This window comes from Protopterus annectens, chromosome 4.part0, assembly GCF_019279795.1.
Source record: "Protopterus annectens isolate FY-2018-M chromosome 4.part0, PAN1.0, whole genome shotgun sequence".
Taxonomy (NCBI): domain Eukaryota; kingdom Metazoa; phylum Chordata; order Ceratodontiformes; family Protopteridae; genus Protopterus; species Protopterus annectens.
Genome location: NC_056733.1, coordinates 743,613,883 through 743,639,406, shown reverse-complemented (window position 1 = coordinate 743,639,406; position 25,524 = coordinate 743,613,883). Strand labels below are relative to the sequence as shown.

General features: G+C 41.2%; 1 protein-coding gene across 1 annotated transcript in view; it reads left to right on the top strand.

Annotated features, from left to right (window-relative positions):
- ARVCF (ARVCF delta catenin family member) overlaps positions 1–25,524 on the top strand; it is a 2,347,833-nt gene that overhangs the window by 794,771 nt on the left and 1,527,538 nt on the right. The window contains exon 4 of the mRNA XM_044068704.1: positions 5,253–5,752. Coding sequence (XP_043924639.1) covers positions 5,253–5,752 — 500 coding nt within the window. The remainder of the gene's footprint in view (positions 1–5,252; positions 5,753–25,524) is intronic.

Here is a 25,524-nt window from a genome sequence, read left to right as displayed (position 1 = left end):
ATTGATTCTTACTCGGCCTAATACAAAAGCTCGAGAGCTTCCACTGGCTCAAGGCTAACCCCCTATCCCATAGGTTCATAGGTAGGTACTAGGCTATTGGCCCTGAGGCATATAATAAGCCTAGCCAAAAAGGTTCCTGGCTTTCGCCACCCATGATTCACTGAGTAAGTTACCCAGATGTCGTTTGCCAAGTGACCGGGATGTCTTCTGACTGGCTCATTGGCTAAGTAGTATTTGATATACTTTTTTCAAAAGTTTTCAGATAAAATCTTTTTTCTGTAGTGTGCAATAGAGTTAGAAACCCCTGTTTGTAGTCTCTAGCATGTGTTTTCCTCTCTTGTTCTTGTGCGAGACCCATTTAAGTTAGAGGGCTCTCAGTGGCCCTTTTAACTTAGAAGGCCGCTCGCCTTCCCCGTGTTATTACTTTTGTTTTTCTTATCCGGAAAATCTGTTTTAAGTTAGAGGATTCCCTTCTGAATACTTATCTCAGTTTTCTCAGAGGATTGTTGGTGTCTTGTCGTTAAATTAGCTGTAGTGTTCCTTTTAGATAGTGTATTTGAAATAGTTAATGCCATCCTTTGGCGGTTTTGCTACCTTTCCTTTAAATCCCTTGCAGTGTGTTGGTTATTTTTTCTTGCATAGTGTGACTAGTTAGTAGGCTTCATTGTGTGTTAGAGCCATTTTTTTTTAATTTTTTCTATAATATTTATAAGTCTAGAAGTGTTATTATTTTAGTTAAATTTATTGCTATCTTTTTGCTAGTTAGCATTGTTGAAAGAGAAAGACAAGGACCCAAAAGAAGCGAGGCAATCAGGGTTTAAAAAATGTAATAAGTGTACACAAAAAATGTCTCTTATGGATGGACACACTGACTGTGTGTATTGTCTTGATGCCATCCATTTGCAAGACCCTTGTACAGTTTGCCATGGTTTCAGCAGCAGGGTTCTTCAAGAGTGAAGAAATAAATTAATGGTGAGAGGTTTGTTAAAAGATCCTTTTCAGGAGTCATTAGAGGTTTCTCAGAGCTCCAAGCCTACTTCTCCCTCTACTTCCCACTCAAAAGGATCCAAAAGACCTGCCAGTGAGAATCCAGCTTCGTGGCCACCTAGGAAAATTACCACATCAGAACCGAAAACTCAGTGTTCCGACAAGTCAAGGTCAACCTCTTCGGCCCCATCTGTGTCTACGGAACCGGTAGAGTTTTCGATTAGGACACGGTCTCCTATCTTGGAGCCGATCACTCCAATTTTGAGATCACCCATTTTGGAGAGGGCTAAATCTCTTTCTTTATCCTCCCGTTCCTCCAGGAGTGTATCTGATGATGATGTGGAGCGGGTGGTGAAGAGGCTGCTTTGAACACAGGCAGTGGCAAAAATTTTGTCATCGATCCCAAAGGAATCAGGACCGGCCAAAGCACCATCTTCAATTCCTCCTCTGACCCAGCTTGTGGTCTCAGAGCCAGAGATTGTGGGTCTGATAGTAATGGAACCATCAAAACAGGGACCTCCTTTAGGATCGTCTGTTCCGGCATCTGCTCTGACCTCTTCGGGTACATTGGATTTTGTGGGGGTCTGAGAACCGATGCTCACCCTTTCGGGTCTGGGGAGGGGTGTCGGCACAGACAGTTGTCCGATCTGACTGTACCCCTCGGTGCCTCTGCAAGGTTGCGCTCTGCTCCTACATCGGCTTCTGAGCCACCCACTCTGCCTTGGAGCTGGCCCTCTGCCTATCCAGAGTAGGGAATCTCTTCAGGGTGAAGGGAGGGTGATTTTGAACTGATGGAGAGGGTGCTGTCACCCTAGGCCACTCCATTCTTAGGCCCAGTTTCTCTTCCCTCCCAGGTGCCAGTATTGGTCTCATCATCACCTCCTCCTCCCAAGCGTAGAGACCCAGAACCTCAGGAAGCCCCTGCTGATGGCATCGTCTCCTCTGAAACTTCACCAAAGTATCTCTCTGAGGAAGTCCCTCGAAAGAGACTGTGCAAGAGGGAAGCACATAGACTCCCCTGAGTCTGTCACTTCAGATACCGATCTGGATGATTCAGAAGGGTACCCACGGTCCCCCTCTGAGGATGTCTCATTTGCTGACATCCTTGAGATCTTGAAACAGAGGGGTGGTTAGAAGCCCACCACCCATTCAGAGGATGAATCTGTATACCTGGAGGCTTTTGGGTCTCGCCTTTCCAACTCCTGGTTGACTCCCCCTTATGACCAATTACTTAATGTTATATCTCGTAAGGCCTGGACTTCCCCTGATACAGTGGAGCCTGTTCTGTGGAGGCCCATTAAATTTATCACTGCCCCTACTGAGAAAGAGTTCCTAACCAAGGGCGTCCCTGTAGATGCGATGATGGTGGTGGCAGCCACTAAGGGGTTATCGTAAACCTCCTCATCTGTTCATCCTCCCAATAAAGATTCTCAGACTATGGACAGATATAGAAAGCGTGTTTATTTCTTCAGCGGCCTTTACCCTATTGAATTACCTGACCCACTTTATGAAGCTTCAAAGGGATCTCCTCAAAGAGCTAGGAGATAACCTTCAGGGTACTGTAGCTCCGGGGACCACAGACAAGAATTCCTCACAGCTCTCCACCCTCAACTCAGTTGTCACCTCCTCCATGAGACTGATTTCATATACAGCTGATGGAGTGAGCAGGGCAGCAGCAACAGGAATTTCCCTAAGGAGACATTCCTGGATGCGTCTTTGCAACTTTCCTGAATCCTTCAGGTCTTCCGTCACCAACCTCCCCTTTGATGGTTCTTCCCTTTTTGGACCAAAGGTGAAAGAAACGTTGACCAGGTGCAAGCAGGAAGGGAAAGCCTTGCCTGCCGTTGGAGTCTGTTTTTCAGCCCCATCCAGAGCTTATCCCAAAGGTCAGAAAGGTGGTAAAATGTGGTTCCACAAGTCCCAAAAAGGTTTTTCTGATGCGCGTGGTGACACCTCCCTCAGGGGCAGAGGGGGAGGTCATAATGGAAGACACTGACCTCATGACAGAGATATGTTCTCTGGTACATGGGTGAGGCCTCATACCTCATTACAAAGTAGATGTGGCCTTCCCGGAGCTTGTTTTCCTGAACCACCCTGGATAAAGGTGCTAGGGATGTTGTCCCAACCAGCAAGAATTAAGACAAGATCAGACAACATAACATTAAGAATCACCATAATATCCCATATTTGTTGTCCATCTTGCCTATATTCTTGCATCCTACCCACCTTCCCCCTCCTTCATTCCTGGAGGACCGGGTGGACTGTTTTATATATATATATATATATATATATATATGAGAGAGAGAGAGATATATATGTATATGCATATAGTTATATTGGTTTTGGAGTCTCTGATTGCCTCCTTCTACAGTTTCACAACCTGTTATTACGAATAGTTTGTATTACTACTATTGCTTTTGCCTGCAAACAAGATCTGGGTAACCTACCCGTTGCATCATGGGATAGGGGGTTAGCCTCGAGCCACTGGAAGCTCTTGAACTTTTGTATTAGGCTGAGTCAGAACCGATGCTTGGTTCCAAACCCAATCAGCAAGAATACAGGCGAGATGGGCAACAAACATGGAATGTTATGGTGAGTACATAATTTCTTAATACTGCTAAAGGAGCCATCTGGTTAAATTGTAATTATTGCTGTACTTTGATTCATGTCACTTGCTTTGATAGTCAAATTACCCTTTTTAGCTTTCACAAAACTGTTTGAAAAGCAGATGGTAGTAATACATCTGCCATTTGCTGTTTATTATAATCTGCTGGTTTCTTTGGATGTGTAGTACTGATTTTAACAAGAGGGCTGGTTACTAATATGGGAAAGTATATTTTATTTTGTTTGTCAACCACGTGATGGTATGTTAAGGCAATGGTTTACAAACAAGCTACTTCTTTCGGTTCAAGTCTGACACTGAAAACTACAAAATGCATGCAGTGTGTCTATGAATGACTCGCTTACCCAAGCCAGTGTTCCAGGTAAACCTCTGTAAAGAGGCTTTTGTGTTTAATGGGTCTTGTCAGTTAACAAAGGAATAACACACAAAAAGGATTGCTAAGTACTTGTGACTGCAGTCATAGATGACATGAATTTTGGTCTGACCTAAGTGAGTTTCTAGGACTTGCATGCAAATTGAGACTTGTGGAATCAAACTCTAATTTATCTCTCTCTCACTCTATATTTGTTTACATATATGTGTGTGCATATACACACACTTATGGTTTCACTTTGGAATCTCTAAATACTGAAATATCGAATTTCAGTGTCTCGAAACCAAAGTGTTGAATCTGCAGTTGCACGAATCTTCAGAATGTTGAATGTAGAAATCTCTAACCTACAGTGGTGATGGCGCATTTGGCAAGTGTAATGTTTTTTAAGGGTTTTGGGGAGGGTTTGTATGTGTGTGAGTTTGCTGGGGAGTTTTAGGTGTGGGTTAAGGTAGGTAGGTAAGAGTGTGAGTGTGTTGAGAGTGTTTGTATGTATGTGATGTGTGTTTGTGTAAGGGGGGTTTAGAATGTGTGGCAGTGGGTTTACTGTCTTCTGGTTTTTAGTGCAACCTCGGAGTTAGTATATATAAGTAGGGTGTGTGTGTGTGTATTAGTTTTGTTGTGTTCGTGTGTGTTGGTTTGGTTTGTTGTAGTGTCGGGAGGTAGGTGTGTTTGTGTGGTGTATTGTTTTTGTGACGTTCGTGGTTTTATATTTTGTGGTTTTGAGATTTCGGTTTTATAGTCTCGAGATACTGAAATTCGATATTTCGGTATTTTGGGATTATAAAGTGAATATATATATATATATATATATATATATATATATATATATATATATATATATATATATATGGAGAGAGAGAGAGAGAGAGTATATATTGGGTAATAAATATAGGAGGCTCAAAAGGCTAAGGCAGTAACCTACTAACAAGAGTCATCCTATATTGTTAGGTTTGATTCCTTCTGGATTTGCTTGCATTCAACATGACTGAGCAGTTTTTAACTAGAATGTGCTCTAATTTTATGCCTGCAATGAGGTACACTTGGGCTTGCACTACCCATCATTTCAGTAGCAGTTACATGTGTTAACCAGCTGTACCACTGTGATACGAATATAAGGTAAAGTTCTAGATCATGAGAGCTAAGTGAGATAAGAAGTCCTCTGGTAGGCTGCTCAGTATTTAAAAAGCAATAATTAGAGAGATGTATACCCAAAATAATACTGACAGGTTTAACAACTGATGTCTTTTTTTCTACTTCCTTCCCTAACAGAGGCTATGAGGATCCTATAGAGACCGATCTCATTGATGAACGGGTCCCCTACCTTCATGGTGGTTATGCAGCACCTTTAGCTCAACCTGAACCTGGCAGTATGGCAAGCCTTGAACGCCTTGGCAGACGCTCCCCTTCCATTGACAGTATGCGCAAGGACCCTAGGTGGCGAGACCCAGACCTTACTGAGGTTATTGCAATGCTCAATCATCCAATAGACCCAGTAAAGTCTAACGCAGCTGCCTACCTGCAGCACCTCTGTTATGAGAATGACAAAATAAAGAAGGAAGTAAGGCTGCTGAAAGGGATACCGATTCTAGTAGGACTTTTGGACCATCAGAAACCAGAGGTACATCGAAAGGCCTGTGGTGCTCTTAGAAACATCTCTTACGGAAAAGATAATGAAAACAAAGTGACCATCAAAAACTGTGATGGGATCCCAGCTCTTATCCGCTTACTGAGGAGAACAAATGACATGGAAGTTAGAGAACTTGTTACAGGTACAGTTAAATAATTTTAAAATTGATTGTGGTAATTCTGCATCTATTAGTCTCATCTTGCTACTGCTGTGATTTTTTTAATACATCTGTAATTCAGTTACTTGTTTATTTGTAGAAAAGAAAAACATTCTGTAGGAAGATAGAAACCTTTACACAAAGTACATTTTTTGCACTCATGTACTTGACTAAGTGGTGCTGCTGTCTGTGGCCTATTTGTGGCCTGTCTTTAAAGTTTCACTAGTTTATGACTGAAATTAGTCTTACTAATACAAAAGTACAAGTGCTGTGTTGATCCACTGCCCATAACTGCAGGACAAGAAGTAATGTGATTTTATTTGTTAGTTAAGCATATAGTTTAGACAAAGCAAGCTTGAGGTTGCTTTCCAAGTAAGCCATTCTTTGGGAACTTCAAAAGAAGAGCCTGTGCAATCTGAAATTTACTTGTTGTACTGTTTGTTGATCAGGATAGTCCCATTATGCGTATTGACTGTTTTCTGCAGAGACCCAAGATATTACTTAGATAAGGGGAAATTTGGCAAAGACACCTATAAATTGCATTGCATCTTCTTTATTCTGTTTTAATTGTGATATCATAACAGCATAACTATATTATATTATTGTCAAAGTTTGGACTGAATTAATTGTAGTTGACAGAATAATTAATAGCCCCATATTGTTCTGATCAGCACCATGGGATCTTTAATAACCATTTAAGCTGTCAGCAGCTCTAGGAGATGTGAAGCCATGAAGTTACCTTCAATGACAATGTAAGCTCTCTGTATTACTAAGCGTTTAGCTGAGACATCAGCTGTACGCCAGCACTAATTCACAAACGTAGATTTGACAACACTGTTTGGTTACCTTAGTCTGAGCATTTCTGTACATAAACTACATAGTGTAGTTAAGCCATGTCCTAATTCTGATTGCTTTCACCAAGTTTTCCTGTTTCCATCCCATACACTCTTGTATTTTCATACTGTTTTTGACCTTGAAGCTTCTTCAGGAGGACTTTTTTGTGCATTCAGCGTCCTCTGTGTGAAAAAGTACATCTTCTTGTTGCTTCCAGATTATTCACCTTATATATTTAAATTACATCCTCTTGTTCTTGTATGCATCTTCTAAAATTATGCTCCTGCCTTGGGCTCTGTTGATTCCCTTAAAATATTTAAACATTTCTCGCACTAGCCTTTATTTTCTTCCAGGACGCTTGTAAAGTTTTTGCATGGTTTCTGATGTGCACTATTCATTTTTTTAATTCCTCCAAACATTCAGTTTTTCTACCTCTATGGAAATAGAATCTGTAGAACTGCACACAGAGTATACAGGTACAATGACTGAAAGCTGCACCTCTGTTATGAGTAGCTGTCTGGAAGAATATACATTTCCTGCTTTCTTCTAGTTGAACCTTTTCATATGCATCCTGTTGCCCCTTTTCTCCCATTCCTCCACCCCCCCATCTTTCTATTTATTTTCATACATTATTTGTTTACTTTTGGGTCAGTGGATGATTACCTGCAGGCTGTAGCAGTAAGTTGTAACATGCAGTGTTTACTCACAAGCTGAGCTGCATTGGTCTGTTTCCTCTTTAACTATGTAACTGTAAGTTCTATAACTATTTGCATCTGTGTGAAGACTAATGCTGGTCTCACCAGAGACGCTACCAACGTGGATGACACAATCCTGTCCTCTTTAATCACTGCTGACGTGGTGTTGGCATGCATGTTCTCAGTCCATTGGCTACTTGTTTGCATTGAAGATTTTTCTCCACATGGTTTTTGCACAAGTTCTTCTTCAGTCAGATTTTTGATGAAAATTTGGGGAAAGGTTCACCTTCCATGTTTTCTATTTCAAAGTCAGTTAAATAAGCATGTTTGTGGTGGACTAATAGTTTATTTTCCGTTTAGGGCCTGACAGTAATGCAGAGTACTGTTGTTAGTGTTTTCTTAACGTGTAGCAAACCTAGCAAGTTAAGGCATCATAAGGCTTTGTTGCCTTTGACTTACAACGTAAAATAAGTAAACCAGTAAACAAATTTGAAAAATATTCTAAAAATAGTTTCTGAAAGCTAGTTGCTTTTTTTTTTTTAGAGTAAAACATAGAAGAGATACTACAGGAGACTGTGAAACTGGTAGAACCAGAGGCAGCTAAAGGTAATTATGCAATTCATTGTCTAGTTCTGTTGAGAAAAGAGCTTCTACAGTACAGTTCATAGTTGCTGGTCTAACTAAACAGTATCTCAGCCACCAGAAAAGGCCTCCACAGATTGCATTTACAATGAAGTCAGTGATATTAGTCCCAGCTTCATAACTGCCAAGGATCATACTGCAAGTACAGGGAAGGCAGCAGCAAGTACCTGGGAATTTTATTGCAGAAAAGTGAAAGTGCACTCATTCCACCGCACTTAAAGGTGGTTTCTTTAGCACCGCCTTAGCATATCCCATCAGTTTCTAATTCTAAGCCTTTTATATGTCAGAGTTTTAATTAGCTGTAAAATAACAGAAACCCCTGTTGGTCAACGGTCAGACCACTGTCTGTTAACTTCTAAGTCAGAATTACATGCTAGTGCTTGCAAAGCATTTAAAAAGAAAAAAAGAAACATCCATTCAGGCAGAATAGAATTTTTATGTATCTACGACTGATTCTGTTCCTGATATGGAGCAAATCCTTACATCATATTTTGTCATTCATTTTGGACTCTCCCTCTGAAATATATAACTTTTTAGAGAGATAATAAACTAAGTGGTATTCCTCTTCCCCTAAGCATAGATACTTGGAAATGATGAGGCTTTGGTAAATAAAGTGGTCAGTTCCTCCTCTATTTGACTTTTTCAGAGAAGTTATAATTGCTATTTACTAGCATTCAGAAAGTAAATGAAATGTACAGGGCTACAGCAGGTCTGACCTTTAAAATAACCAGAATGTTGGTCCAGCTATGTTTTCTCCATATGCCTCCTCCCAAAAGGGGAAAACACTTCCTTTTGCATCTGTTTCATTTTCTAGAGAATCTAAGAAGATAGACATAGGTAAAATGTGTTTGCATTTTGTAGTTTTGTTCTAAGGTATTTAAATTATGTGGGACACATGGTACAGTGTCAGAGCTCTGTAGGAATTCCTGCCAAATGGGACATGAGATAAGCTAACATCTTCCTCAGATTACTTAGGGTTCATAGGTAGTAGTAGGCTAGCTGCCCTTGTGGGCTACTTTAAGCCTAGCCAGTTTCCTTTGGTGTGAATCAAACCCTGTACCTTTTGTCTGTGAGCTAAACACCTTAACTGTTAAGGCCAATCCCAACCCCATGATGATGCTCTGGATCATGGCCTAGGTATAAATTGCATGCCCTAAGTAGTACTAAGATTATACGACAAAGAACCATGCCAGTAACAGATTCAACATTTTTATTCAGTCATAATGGACGAGCAATTTTGTTTCTGAACTTGTGGTTCTTTTCTTAATGACCAGGATTGCTATTGCAATAATGGTCTGTGCCCAGCTCATGTTTCCCATTAGTGGCTAACCATTCCAATACTTGGTGAGTTCTGCTTCATAATGATAGGAAGAGGCAACATGGTAGGATCAAAAAGTGATGTTGCTAAATTGTGGACACCATAAGCTAATGATCATTGTGATAAGTTTTCTAATACCTTCTGCTTAAAACCTAAAAACTAGAAAGATCATGAGGCCATGCTTTTACAGTCTGTATTCATACTGAAAATGAAGATTAAGTGAGTGTTTGCCCTTCAGATGATATAAGGGGTACATTTGCTTTAGTGTGCTCATACATGCTTGATGGCATCCACATTCTGTGTTGTGCATAGAGTGTCATCTTGCCCTGAAGGTGTGAAGGCACATTTGCATGGTGCAACAATTTCTTCATATACTCTTTTTGATACACCTGCAAGCAACATCTTATTGGGAGGAGGAGAAAAAAGTGTATTCTCAAGCATGCCCTCCCCCAGGTTTCAGGGCATTTCCATACTAGTACTACTAATAAAAGGTCCTGCTAGCACAAGCGGTGCCTATCTCAGGAATCTAGTAAGGCATGTAATCACTATGAAACAAGTTCCTTCAACTAACTTAAAAGCTAAGAACACAACACCTGTGAGCCCCTGGTTGCCTAATTATAATATGGCCTAGCTGAAGCCCTACTTAACCACTTTATAAGCCTCTCCTCTGGTTACATTCCTGAAGCCTGGAAAACAGCCATTGTAGTGTCATCACACAAGGGTGCCCCAACTACAGACCCTGGCAACTACAGACAATCAGCTTCACTAGCCTCATATCTATAGCTATGTTACATGTTATCTCAGACCTCACTAATCTGGACATTGAAAATTTCTTAACCTTGGACCTTTATCAATCTGGCTTTTTCAAAGGAAGGTTCTGCCTCTTTCACCTCACTAATGTCTTTGAAAAAGTTACTAAAACAGTATATAGTGTTATGCAGTACATGCAGCATATGTGGATCTGACCAAACCCTTTTTACACCACTCTCCATGCAGGCATTATTGACAGACTTATAAATCTGAATATAAATCCTTATGTTGTAAAGTAGATAGCCAACTAGTTGTCTGACATAATCCACATTTATAGTGCCAGATGTGCCACTTCTAAAAAATGTGTTCTTATTCAACCTTCCATTGATTCACAATTGTTCCAACACGGATTAGATCATATTAACAATTGGTGCAAGGGCAGTGATTTCAAATGACATGTGAAGATGTACAGTATAGTTCATTCAAACAGTTTTGTAAAGAATCTAGGAAATCTTGTTAATAAATCCTTATCTTTTGACTATCATATCTCTGCAGTAGTTCACAAAGCCTCTGCCTGGCTCATTTAATTTCCAAAGGTGCTTCTTCTAGAGCAAATGAATTCTTAATTCTTCGTTTTTCAAATCTCATCAGACCCATTATTGAATATACTGCCCCTTTTTGCATGTATTTATTTAAACATATCACTCATCTTGAGAGAGTTCAAGGATTCCTAACTACAAAGATATTGGTGGCTTCAAAAATCTTCGTTATTAGGACAGACTGTACATAGTCTCCACAGTGGGGATCTATGTCTAGACTTTTGAGCCATGAAAGATCCAACTCTCTTTGACGTTCTATTTCTTCACAGAGCAAATAGTACATCAGATATCCTGTTAAAGGAACTAAATCTTCACTACCACTTAAATAAAACATATTGGTGTGACAGATTCATATCTCTGTGATGTTTATCGTGTTTCACTGTTGCAGTCATTACACTTGGGTTATCCTGCTGGCAGGCGACCCGCAGTCGGCCCGAGTTCCAAAGTCTTGGTCCGGCGTCTGTTGCTGTCGCATCTTCCCAGATGTCAGTGCGCCAGGGGTATAAAAGTTGCAGCAGACGCTATTTTCTTTAGTCTTTCTTGCCGTGTGGTGCCCGAAGCAAAAGCAGTTCGCAAGTGCCGGACAGCCGACTCCTGAGATTTTCAAAATTGAATTTCAGAACCGAAGTCTTCCATAAAGCTAAGTACCCCATTGGGGAAACTTTTTCTTGCTCCAGACCAATGTCAGTAAAAGTTAATAATTGTATTTCTTGTGGGAAGCAAATACCTCATAAGGACTTTCACTCTTACTGCATTCCTTGCCTAGGCCCTGACTACGACGTTACTAGTTGTCGGTTTTGTGCTAGATTCAATAAACACACTATCAAACGTCAGTTTGATTTTGCTTTACATTATTTTGGACGAAGATTTAATTATATAATGCCGTCGGAAAAACCGACGACCAGAATGTATAAAAAACTCAAAGACAAAGAAAAAGACGGGCATCCGAGGTCCAAAACCGACGACAAAGCCTCTTCTAGGCCAGTCGCCGGTTCTCAGTGAGGCGCTTTTGCAGCCCCTGACAACCGCTACCTCAGAGCCACAGGCCGTAAATAACAGCCACGTGGAGACACCGAGGCCTGTGGAAACTCAAGGTATTGGGCCTACGGAAACTATACCCTCAGATGGGTTCGGAGCCGCTGAGCAGGCACTGGCTTCAGATGGTGTTTTCAGACCTTCACAGCTTACAATTCAGGCTACTACAGCAGCAAAGGAAAAGTCAAAAACACCATTAAAGACAAGGAAACAAGTATAGCATTCTCCAGAACAGTCATCCATGCCAAAGAAACAGATGCTTAAAATGGCCGAAGACCTTATTACTTTAATCAGGGGCTCCCAAACCCCTCCTGACAAAAAGGCCTAGGCAAGACACTGAATACGATTCCTCTGATCAGGTTTCCATTTCCTCTGATTCTTCTTCTGATCAGGGCTATTCTCTCCCTCCCTATGAGGACTCTGATGCTGAAGAGTCCATTCCTTCAGCCTCACCACCTGAGGATTATTCTTTTGGGGAAACCCTGCACACCATGAGGGAGCATTTCCATTGGGAGAGCCAGGATTACTCAGAATCCAAGAAAAGGCTCAGAGATTTCCTTTTATTGCCTCAGCACAGGCCCTTGGCTATCCCACCTGTGCTTGATATTGTAGATGTTTTTTCTGAATCCAGTCTGTCTCCAGATTCTTTACCCCCTGCACCAGTAAAGCCAGACAAGTACTACAGGGTCCCTGACTCTCATAAATTTCTTTACAAAAACCCCGCTGCAGACCCAGAAACAATTTCTCAAGGTCCTAAAGGGGTTAAAGCTTCCACTGCCAAAAATCCTGTCCCCTCAGATAGGGATTCCAGAGCTCTGGACAGATGGGGGAAAAAAGTTTACACTTCTACTACTTTAGCTGTAAGACCTTTAAACTGTCAGTTTCACATGCTTAAATATCAACAGTATCTCATGGCATTGTTAAAGCAGAAAATGGTTACAAATATAGAAAGTCCTGACAGTAAAGAAATGCAGGATTTATTGCATGCAGTTGAACAAGTGCGAAAGCATACTCTGCAATGTGGTTTTGATTCATTAGAGGCTTCTTGTAGAGCCACAGTTACAGGCTCAGTTATTCGAAGACATGCTTGGTTGAAAGAACAAAGTTTACCTGACCATGTTAAAGTAAAATTATTGGATGCTCCACTGCAGCATGATACTTTGTTTGGTGTTAAGGCAGAAGAGGTGTTAAAGAAAATGGAGGATAAAGCAAAGTCAATGCAAACAGTGAAAGATTTCTTACAGGTTCAACCACCTAGATTTAGCAGAAACTGGCCTTCAAAAAATTGGTCCTTTCCAGTGTCAGACAGGCCACAAAGAGGCAGATACAGACGCCCAGGAGGCAGATCTCAGCCCCAAGGCTCCTACAGACCTAAACAATGGGGTGCTTCAGCCCCCAAAGGAGGAGAAGACAAATCACAACCTTATAGGAAACAGTCACAATGACTTCCCTCTGCAAATGCCAAGCTCTTACCAGTTGACAGCCTCCCTAGGGGGAAAGCTAGCACTTTTCTCAAAAAATTGGCACATGATCACCCAAGACCAATGAGCGCTGAATATAGTTTCTCAGGGGTACAGGTTCCACTTCCACACGCTTCCCAAACCACAAGGTATGCCACACCTGCCACAAAACCAATGGGCAGAGGCAAAAAAACAGATTGCTGCTCTTATGGATATGGGAGCTATTCAAAAGTTCCACAAGAAGAACAGGGACAAGGATTTTACTCGAGACTTTTCTTAGTACCCAGAAAAGACAAAGCCTGGAGACCAATAGTGGACCTGTCAGTCCTAAATATTTTCCTGTATGTTCCAAAATTCAAAATGTTAACACTACAACAACTTCTGCCCATGCTGGGCAAGTAGGCTTCGCTAGTCACTTTGGATCTCAAGGAGGCATACCTGCACGTCCCAATCAGACAATCGTGCAGAAGATACCTCAGATTTATAGCAGGCTCAATGCATTACCAATTCTCTGCACTGCCCTTTGGCTTATCTACTGCGCCCAGGGTCTTCACAAAATGCCTGGCACCAATAATTGCATTTTGCAGACAAAAAGGAATTCAAATATATCCCTACTTGGACGACTGCCTTATTCAAGCAGAGAGCAAGTACATTCTTCTAAAGCACCTAGCGTTTGTAAAAAGATTGCTAATTTGCCTAGGGTACACAGTAAACAAAAAGAAATCAAAACTAATTCCCTCTCAAGAGATAATATTCCTGGGTGCAAGCTTAAATACAACTGCCCAGATGGCTTATCTCACGCCAGACAAACAAAGACAACTGATTCATTACTTTCAAATGATGGCAACAAATACCCAGCTCCCTGCAAGAAAAATTCTGCAGGCCCTGGGTTTCATGGCATCCTGCATTCTACTAATTCTATATGCAAAACTGCATATGAGGAAACTACAATGGTATCTAAAAAGTGTTTGGACTCAGCATTGTCACAGCCTAGAGACAATCATAACCTTGATTCCCTGCCTACAATAGGAGTTTCGATGGTGGTACCAGGCCTGTCACCACAACAAGGGACAGCCTTTCACCTTACCTACAGCCAGGCAGACAATAACAACGGATGCATCGGATTATGCCTGGGGAGCACATATGGCAGGAAAATGTATTCAGGGCACGTGGCCCAAGGAACAAATGCATCTTCACATCAATCAAAAAGAGAAGCTAGCTGTGCAGAATGCCCTGACAGCCTTCAAGGACCTAATACATCCAGGACAACTATTAATAAAGACGGACAATACCACTGTTATGTGGTACATAAACAAGCAAGGGGGCACACATTCCTATCCTCTATGCAGACAAGCCATGACTTTGTGGAACACAGCACTGACCTACCAGGTACATCTGCAAGCACAATTCCTGCCAGGAACAAAAAATACACTGGCAGACGAACTAAGCAGAAATCTCATTGATCCTCACGAATGGAAGCTAAATCCACAAGTGTTCAACATGATAACAAAGGAATGGGGACTCCCAGACATAGATCTTTTTGCCTCCCCTCACAATTGCCAAATACAAAAGTTTTGTACAACGACTTATCACTCTCAAGCATGGAAAGTGGATGCTTTATCATTCAGCTGGAAAAACCTGACAGTCTATGCCTTTCCTCCGATGCCTCTTCTCACCAAGGTGCTTCTAAAAGTCAGACAAGAGAGGTCAAAAATGATTCTGATTGCACCAGACTGGCCATGCCAGCACTGGTACCCAATCCTAAAGACTTTGTCCCAAGGCCCACCTTGGCCTCTACCTTAAATTCCTCATCTCCTGACACAGCAAAACAATCAGATTCTGCACAGTCATCTCAGAACCTTAAACCTGGCAGTATGGCAGATAATGTAGCCAGGAAACACAAAAAAGGCAAGAAACTAAATAAATCCAAAAACAGGTTAGAAAAACCAGCAACACAGTCCGAGAAAAGTCAAATAACACTATTTATTCCACTGTTTAAAGCACTTTTCGTCAGCCTGATAGCAAACTTCTTCAGAAACAGTTACAGCAATAAAAAACCTTCCTTATAAGTAAGACAGGTGATCAGCATTCACCAATTGCATCACTTTGTTCTACTTAAGCAAACACACTTTGAAATTAAAGTGACAACTGCTGATAACCAGTAATAAAACATCCCTGTTTGGGACTGAATTAGATAAAAGTATACAATCAGATTTGGAGTTTGTGAGATATAAGTATGAGTATGGTCGGGTCTTCACCAATATCGACCAGTACATGCTTAAATTAAAGTCTAATAAGCTTAAAAAACTGGAAAGGGACTGTAAAGCGTACCATTTAGGTACTGCATACCCGGATCCTTCACCGGCTCAAGTCTGGAGAAAAGGTAACGCTCTTCGAGGCCAATCTGATAATTCTGGCGTTAATTCTAACGCCACTGCTAATGAGAATGATAACGTGAATGATGTTGTTAACTGTAGTGACAATAGGATCAGTCCTAATTTACATGCTAATTACAGCTCCACTAGTACCTTGAACAACCTAGTTGAATCCAGGGGGGTCCCTTGCAGTGAGTGACTTCGGAGTGGCCATCCAGGCCAAAACAACTCTCACCAGCAGGAGAATTTTCGGCAGGGCCCCTATTCAGGGGCCAGGTCCAAACAAAGGAACTATCAACAGACCCAATCCAAGGGCAAGCAGAAATTCAACAAAAACAAGACCTAATTGCCCATGAGCAGTCTGATTTTCCATCTTTTCTACCTCTTGCAAATGATGTTGCTCCTTGCTGCCATCAGGAAACTGTATCGAGTGACAGTCAGGCTTCTCATTATGACTGCCATACAGTTACTGTCAACCAAATTGGTCAACAACATCCGGAGATGATCTTGAATAAATCAGGGGACTTTAAGCTCTATAATTTCACTGCTATAGAGTTTAGCACGGACATTGTTGACTTTCTGTCTAAAGGTTTGACCTTTGTTCCTTCTCAAGCATTGAATATAGTAGACACTGTTGTGGACATTAAAACATACACTAGGAAGTTGAATTTTAACTTAATTATGGGTGACTTATTGAATACTGGTAACCCTGACAATTTCTACATTCCTAGTACGTATAATCCCCCATTGCACCCCGTATTGGACTTGTCTGAGAAGCTTTGTGAAATGGATATTAGGCATGCCATAAAGGTCGGGTTTAAACATAGAGCTGTTAACAACACTAATAGGGATGAACGCGAATATTTACAATTCATTAAGTCACAAGGACTGCATTTTTGTAAACCTGACAAAGGTGGAGGGCTGGTGGTATTTAATAATTTAGACTATCAGCAACATATGAATGCATTGCTGAATACCGATGCATACACTACTAGTTCACGTTCAGAGGTAAATAAGGCTTATTTATAGTTCAATCAAGAACTGTATAGAAGACTTATTTATTGAAGGTAGAATCGACCAGAAGATCTATAATTACTTGACAACTTTGTACCCTAGATATCCGTGTATATTTGGCATCCCCAAGATCCATAAGTGTATTGAGAATCCCCCTTTGAGACCACTAGTGGATAGCAGAGGTTCACCAACATACTCGTGTGCTAAAGTGGTAGATGCCATTTTACAAAAGTTCTTATGCCATGAGACTCAAATATGTAAAGATTCATGGTCATTCTTGAAAAAGATCGGCACCTTAGACTTCAACGTGAACTTTAATTTTCTCACTATTGACGTGAGAGACCTCTACACTTGTATCCCCCACGAGGTAGCTATAGAATGGGTAGCACTTATGTTAAAGTAACACAATGCTACAGCCGCGGAAATTAGTTTGGTCATGGAACTTATTGATCTGGTACTCTCTAACAATTATTTTATGTTCCAAGACCAGTTTTTTCTGCAAAAAGTAGGGGTAGCAATGGGGTCACCGTGCGGAGCTAGCGTCGCAAATCTGGTCATGGCTTACTGGGAATCGGAATACGTGTTTAACAACAATACATGTCGTGACTCCTTTGTTTTCTATACGAGATACCTGGACGACATCTTCATCCTCATCAATGGAGATGAGCGAGATAGTGAGTATGTGCTGGAATATTTCAACAGCACTGCGCATTTCCTACAATTCACTTCTACATTTAACATTGATATTATAGCATATCTAGATATTTGCATAGTGAAAAATTACACTATTAATAGTTATGTAACAAGGATATTTAGAAAAAACACGTATTCCAATACGTTCCTCCATTTCACCAGTAGCCATCCTTTTCACCAAAAGAGGTCAGTCATTTAGGGCCAGTTAGTGAGGGCCTCTAGAATGACTAGTTTGGACGAAGACTTTTCTGATGAATGTGCTGTTTTAAAAAGCATGTTTTTGCACCGTGGATACCCAGAGCCCCTCTTGGATGCCCTTATCCAAGAGGTTACAACTAAGAGAGTGGATAGGGTATACATTCCTTTACTTAGTGCTAAACCCCTACTGACACCATCTAGTACACGCAATGTAGTGGAAGAATATCCAGACACCACTAGTAGAGCATTGGTTAGTGAGGGCAAGAATGTCACATTGTCCTTCATCACTACATTCAGTTCACATAGTTACTCATGTTTGGACATATTACAGAAAAATTGGGACCTGTTTAAGATGTACCCTAACATTTACGTTAAAGTAGGTGAGACCCCTAGAGTAACATTTAGAAGGGGGAAGAACCTTAAAACTCTCTTAGAACAGCAATAGACCCCAGTAGTACGGTATACTGGGATGAATAAATGTCAAAATTGCAACTATTGTAAACTTGTAGAAGTCACTAATCCGTTTAAGGTTAACGATACAACTTATAAATTGAAAGGCTGATTCAACTGTAATTCGTCTTTTGTAGTTTACTTGGCTAGGTGTACATTCTGTCCTGCTTTCTATATAGGAAAGACGGAGCAGAGGCTCCGTGACAGAATTTATGAACACCAATATGCTATGAATAAATGTAAACTGGAGAATGCGCTAGCTAAGCACACTATTTCTAATAAAGAACATGCTTTTAAATTTATTATCATTGATCAAGCCATGTATGACAGTAGGGGTGACCCTAGACCACTCAAACTTGAAGAACTTGAATTAGCCTGGCAAGTGAGGCTGAATGCCTACAATTTTCCTGGGTTGAATGACTCATGCTCAATTAGTAGCATTCTCAAACTAAAGAGCTTGCAGAGATAAGTCACATTTTGTTAAAAACATATATTATTTCTGTCAATGGTTGGATTATACAAAATAACTTTTAATGTTTTTACTTTTGTGTATTGTGGTCACTGTCGTAGACATGTTTACATACTTTAATGTGTTTATATACTTTAATATTGTTTTATTACTGGTTATCAGCAGTTGTCACTTTAATTTTAAAGTGTGTTTGCTTAAGTAGAACAAAGTGATGCAATTGGTGAATGCTGATCACCTGTCTTACTTATAAGGAAGGTTTTTTATTGCTGTTAACTGTTTCTGAAGAAGTTTGCTATCAGGCTGACGCAAAGCGCATTAAACAGTGGAATAAATTGTGTTATTTGACTTTTCTCGGACCGTGTTGCTGGTTTTTCGAACCTGTTTTTGGATTTAGATAATGTAGCCACTCAGACTGCACCTCTCTCTAAAGCTCTTATGGATGTAATTTTGGAAGCCAGGAGGCCCAGCACTAGGAAATCTTATGCAGAAAAGTGGAAGAGATTCTGTGCTTGGAACCAGGCAGAAGGGCTCGACCCACTGGTCCCTAATATACCTCAGATTTTGCAATACCTGACTGAGATGTTGGACAAAGGCCTATCTTTTTCATCTATTAAAATCCATGCCTCTGCCATTTCAGCTCATTACAATACGGATCCTCTTATTTTTTTCATATCCTCTACTACGACAGTACCTCAGAGGGGCAAAGAATATAAGACCCCCTAGGAGAGCACCAGTACCTACTTGGGACTTCAGTTTTGTTTTAGAAAAACTAACTCTGCCTCCATTTGAACCAGCCAGCACAGCTGATCTAAAATTCTTGTAATGGAAAACTGCTCTGCTCCTAGCAATAACTTCAGCAAGAAGAGTCTTAGAGTTACAGGGATTGATGGCTGTGGAACCTTTCCTCATTTTTCATCAGGACAGGGTTTCTCTCAGGACAAACCCAACATTCATGCCAAAAGTGGTCTCCAATGTGGCCTTAAACCAAACCATTCATTTGCCTACTTTCCACCCAAATCCCCAGAATAAAGGGGAAAGACTTCTGCACGCTTTGGATATACACAGGCAGCTATGATTTTACTTGGACAAAACAAAAGCTTTCAGAAAAACTGAGCAGCTGTTTGTAGCATATGCTGCAGGATCACAAGGAAAGCCTCTTACAAAGCAGACAATCTCCAAATGGATAGGACACTGCATCCACTTCTGTTATGCACAACATGGCAAATCTGTGCTTAAGGGCATTAGGCCTCATTCTACCAGAGCAGCAGCCACTTCAGCAGCTTTCCTCAGAGGGGTACCAACCAAAGACATATTAGAAGCTGCAACCTGGAGCGCAGTGCACATTTTTACCAAGCACTACCACTTATCTCTCTACTCCAAATCCAGAGCAGGCTTTGCCACTGCAGTTCTGCAGGGCTTGTTAGCCTCGCCAAATCCAATCTAGACCCAGCCACCCAATCTCAGTTTTGGGATTCTACCCAAGTGTAATGACTACAACAGTGAAACACGATGAACATAGTACAGTTGTGTACCTACCATAAATGTAGATGTTCGAGTGTATTCACTGTTGCAGTCCAGGTTACCAACCCACCATCCCCCTCTCTGCTGGGACTATTCTGAACTTCTCAACTCTATACAACCTATGTGGTGTATTTGCTTGTAGATGAAGGATATGTTTATAGTAATATATGCATGGTTGTTTGGCATATTTTTATCTTTTCGGCCTTCCTATCTGGGGGCACCTGACATCTGGGGCAAGAAAAACTGAAGAAAATGGCATCGGTTGCAACTTTTATACCCCTGGGGCACTGATGTCAGGGAAGATGCGACAGCAACCGACGCCAGACCAAGACTTTGGAACTTGGGCCGACTGCGGGTCACCTGCCAGCAGGATAACCCAAGTGTAATGACTGCAACAGTGAATACACTCGAACATCTACATTTATGGTAGGTACACAACTGTACTTTTCCCTCTACCTCTGGAACAGATTTCCACTACATGGCAAGCCGAGTAGCATCCTTGCCACCTTCAAGGAAAACCTAGGTAGTTGGATGGGCAGTTTAAATTCAACCCCCCCATCTGTCTTGTGTTGCCCTCCATGAGGCTGGAGGGTACTCCTGAATACAATTTAATGACTAGACTAGAAATGGTGTGTGGAATAATTACATAGTACTTACCTGTGAAGCTAGGAACCTTCCACACCATTCTAACAGGGAAAGGGAGGCATCAAATAAAAACCTGTCTGTAGGTTAATATAACTGTAAGTCTGGCACTACCAACCCTCCTGAGCCCACTGGCATCACCTTCATGTTCCACATAATTTTGGGCTTACCACTGAGAGACATCTGCAGAAAGTCTCTTACTTTTTCATTATTTTAATTTTTCAATAAAAACTCAATAGGCCAGAAGACTTGTAATAATGGTAGACACTAGCTAGTGGCTAGCTTGAGGTTTTCCTACTCCCTCAGCAATTAAGATGTTAGTGTCCAGTAAGTCCCAACTGAACTCACAGAAGAGAAGATTTAGTGTTGGTGGTGTGCTTAAAACTTACTGTGTGGATGTTGGGGAGCAGAAGTCATAAGAAAAACCAGGGCGATTGTAAAATTAATTTTATGCACATCACTAGTGATGTATTGTCAAGAGCGGACAGATTCCAGGGAATCAGAGATGGGGGAGGCACCTTGTGGAAGTGTTGTCTGAGCAGAGGAGGCAAGGAGGCAAACTTTTTAGAACTCCCCCCTTTCAATGACGCTCACAAAACTCATTTCACTTGAAACTAAACTTGGTGACTAAATGAATAAAAAATAAATAAACAAAGATACAATAGATGGAAACAGCCCTACCTCTGCAGTCAGGCAAAGATACTGACTTGCAAAAGGATTCCAAAAGAAACTCCCACCCACATAAGACATTTAAGTGAGGGAGGTGATCATATAAGCTAAAAGCATATAGGCCAAGAGGATTACATTAGGATGAATATAAACAGTGTCTCAGACAGGATGGAGAAGTCAGATCCAGTAGCTGTCATTGGCTCACTGTTGACTGAGTAGACAGGTTTGACTGAGACTGAGTTAACATTGTCCTAGACATTTTGTCTGTTTTAGTACCTGTATCTGAGGAAAAGCTTTGTCTCTGTTCATTGCTTCATAGGTATATACTAGGCTAACAACCACCAGGGCCTTTATAAGCCTAGCCGTGGAATCCAACCGAATTGTGTTCCTGTGTATTGTGGACATTTATTAGGAGGGGGTATGTTATTTAGGAAGTTTCTAGAAGTTATGTGGGATGGTATCTTAGTTTGGTTCATTACTATTTGCCACTGTGTCATGGATATGGGGACCAGACCTAGGGTGAATTTCTGATTTATCATCCATTGGTCAAGGTTATGCTTATATAGGGTTAGGGATGGATTTTGCTTCACATAGATGGGGAGCCTGTTCCAGAGCTTGGGGATCTTCTGACACGCATCTGTCTCATCAGCATGCCTTATATATGTCATAAGCAAAATGTAAATCCTTAGATCTAGTGGTTCTGATGTTTGTTTTGCAAATGTGCAACATGTCATTCAGAACTGGATCCGAGGATGCCTTATATGACAGGCATAGATTGTGTCAGTGACCTGTAGGAGACTGATATAGAGATAGGGCTTTAAAGTGATCCATGTAGGGCAGTGTGTTTATACTCTGGATTTTCCTGATAAAGAACTTTTGTGGGCATTTCAACTGTTACATATGTTTGGTTAGGTACATGGTGAAGAGGGCATTATAGTCAATGATAGGTCTGGTAAGGGCCAAATAAAGTTGCACTATGGTTTCCTTGGACCTGCATACTTCTTCTTCTTCTTTTGGCTGCTCCCATTAGGGATTGCCACAGTGGATCATCTGTTTCCATTTCTTCCTGTCCTCTGCAACTTGCTCTGTCACACCAACCACCTGCATGTCCTCTCTCACCACATCCATAAACCTTATCTTAGGCCTTCTTCTTTTCCTGTTACCTGGCAGCTTCATCCTTAGCATCTTTTTCCCAATATACTCTGCATCCCTCCTCAGCACATGTCCAAACCAACGTAATCTTGCCTCTCTGGCTTTGTCTCCAAACTTTCCAACCTGGGCTGACTCTCTTAATATACTTATTCCTAATCCTGTCCACCCTTGTCACACCCACTGCAAATCTTAACATCTTTAACTGTGCCACGTCCAGCTCTGACTCCTGACTTTTTGTCAATGCCATTGTCTCCAACCCATGTAACATAGCTGGTCTCACTACCCTCTTGTAGACCTTCCCTTTCACTCTTACTGGTACTCATCTGTCACATATCACTCCTGACACTCTTCTCCACCCACTTCATCCTGCCTGTACTCTCTTCTTCACCTCTCTTCCACACTCACCATTACTCTGATCTGCTGATCCCAAGTATTTAAACTCATCCAACTTCACAACCTCTACTCCCTGCATCCTCACCATTCCTCTATCCTCCCTCTCATTCACACACATATATTCTGTCTTAGTCCTTTCTGACCTTCATTTCTCTTCTCTCTAGAGCATATCTCCACCTCAACAGGCTCTCCTCCACCTGTTCCCTACTCTCACTACAGATCACAATGTCATCTGAAAACATCATAGTCCACGGGGACTCCTGTCTGATCTCATCTGTCAACCTGTTAAGAAGGGGCTCAGAGCTGATCCTTGATGTAATCCCACCTCCACCTTAAATGCATCCGTCACTCCCACCGCAGACCTCACCGCTGACACACTACCCTCATACATATCCTGTACCACTCTTACATACTTCTCTGACACTCCCGACTTCCTCATACAATACCACAACTCCTCTCTAGGTACTCTGTCATATGCTTTCTCTAAGTCCACAAAGACACAATGCAACTCCTTCTGACCTTCTCTGTACTTCTCCATCAACACTCTCAGAGCAAACATCGCATTTGTAGTGCTCTTTCCTGGCATGAAACCATACTGCTGATCACTAATCATCACCTCCCTTCTTAATCTGGCTTCCACTACTCTTTTCCATAACTTCATGCTGTGACTGATCAATTTAATCCCTCTGTAGCTATTACAGCTCTGCACATCACCCTTATTCTTAAAAATCGGTACCAAAACACTTTTTCTCCATTTCTCAGGCATCCTCTCACTTTCCAAGATGGTGACAGAGAAGAATTTTCTTACTACCTTGGCCACATGTTGGTCAAAGGCCAGATTACTGTCTACACATGTTCCCAGATACCTGACTACTGGATCAATTTTTATGGGTGTCTTATTGATGGAATAATTAGCCTGGGTGGTAGTTTTTCTAAGACACGCTATAATGCATTTCTTGGCATTGAGTTTTAATCCATGACTTTGGCATGGATTACTGTTATGGAAGCAAGAAGTGTGGAGTGCAATGTGTGTATATTAACCAGAATTTTGCTGAGGATATTATAAGGAAGAGGGGAACATTCCTATGAGTGATGCAGACATGCAGGATTATGTGTCCTGCTTGTTTTAAAGCCTTGTTTCTACAAAGGTGCCCATGCTCTTCTAGATTGGTTTGCAAGTTGTTCAATCATAGAATGTGGCAGGGAGATGGACGCAAACAGCATCAATCTACTTGTAGCCAGGGAAGCCTTTTCTTTGTGAGTGGGTGGTGACTTAAACCAAATAATTGCAACAGAGGAGATGATAATTTGGGAAGAAGAGTTACAGTAAAAGCCTTTGTGCACATTTGGTGAAGTACAACAAGTTTTGAAAGAGTCAGCAGGAGTGCTCTTGTATTAGCAGTTTTGCTCTAGCGGAGTTTAGAAGTGACTGTTGTTAGATTCACCTTTGGTTACCAGCTGAGTTGACAGTGGCTGCATTAAGTTTATTCTGTGGAAGTAATTTAGAAAGTAGAAAAGGGGACTAGGTTACTGTTTACAGAGTTTGGTTTATAAAAGAAGGTGCACTGAAAGAATGCATCACCAAAGTAATATAATAATAAATGCAAATGACTGTCTAGTTCTGTTGAAGAGCATATATAATTTTTTTTGTACTTTGCTTTTGGCCATCAGGTCCCTATGTAGCCAGTTAGCACATTTGTTCCTCATCACCACGGTGTTGGTCAGGCAAGAAGGGCCATCATTCAGACAGCTATCAGGGTTGGTTTTTAAATGTTATTCTTTTTAGTTTCCCTGTCCATAATGCACATAGCCAGCAAGGCATACAATAAAGGCTTGCAGTGGTATGACAGAGGAGGATATTCCCCCCTCACTTTTCTAAGGGACATTCCTACAGGCATCCCTGCTCCACTCCAGGGCAGGAGTGGTGGGCTTCCTGGTTTTCAGCAGGTTGTTAGCACTGCCCAGTGTGCCCAGAGGGCAAAAAATTCAAATTTGACTAATGTTATGGGTTTTCTCAGTCTTAGGTGCTGTAACATACTCAATGTACTCATTCGAGGTTTAGTTCATCAATGAGCATTTCTATCCACTTACCCAACTGTGACACCATATATGCCAGGCAGTTGGTCTATTCTTCTCTCTCACATATACTAAAAAAATTGAGTAATGTTATTCATATAGGTCACTCTCACAGTCATAATCTTTGGAAACCTGAGGCATATTTTTCCCAGTTTCTCATTAACTTTAATAATTTTAGCCCTTATTAAGTCCAAACTATTTGTGTGACTTGATTTCATTTTGAGCTACCCTTCCAGGGATCCATTTCCCTTGTGGCTGATGCTGAAGGGTTGCAGAAACAAGCATTCAGCAGTAATGTCAAGAAGTTGTCTTGCTCTTTGTTCATTTTGTGTAAGCTGTCTCCAGGTGTAATGTGTAAGAGCTCAAAGCATTTAACATTACTTACAGTGTTAGCTACAGCTAAGCACTTACTAGTAAGTGATCAGTGGTTATATGTTCAGTAAGAAAAGGGTTTGTCTGTAAAAATATCCTGCTATGTGAAGTAACTGGGTGTTATGGGATTTGTGACAGGAAGATTTATTACCAGGCAGAAATGCCCCTGAGATTTTGATGTGCATGAAAATGGACTAGGTGACATGTTACAGCCAGGAGAGTGTGTGTGTACTGGGCACCATTTAAAGAAGCAAGTCATTAGAAAAGCTGGACTGTCTCACTACTGAAGCAATGCCTTTCAGATGTGTACTGTTAACCACGTCGAGTTATCTAAAGGAGCAGCATTTTCTCTGTCAAGTAATTGTATCCTAAACATGTTACAGTGTCATACAGTACATTA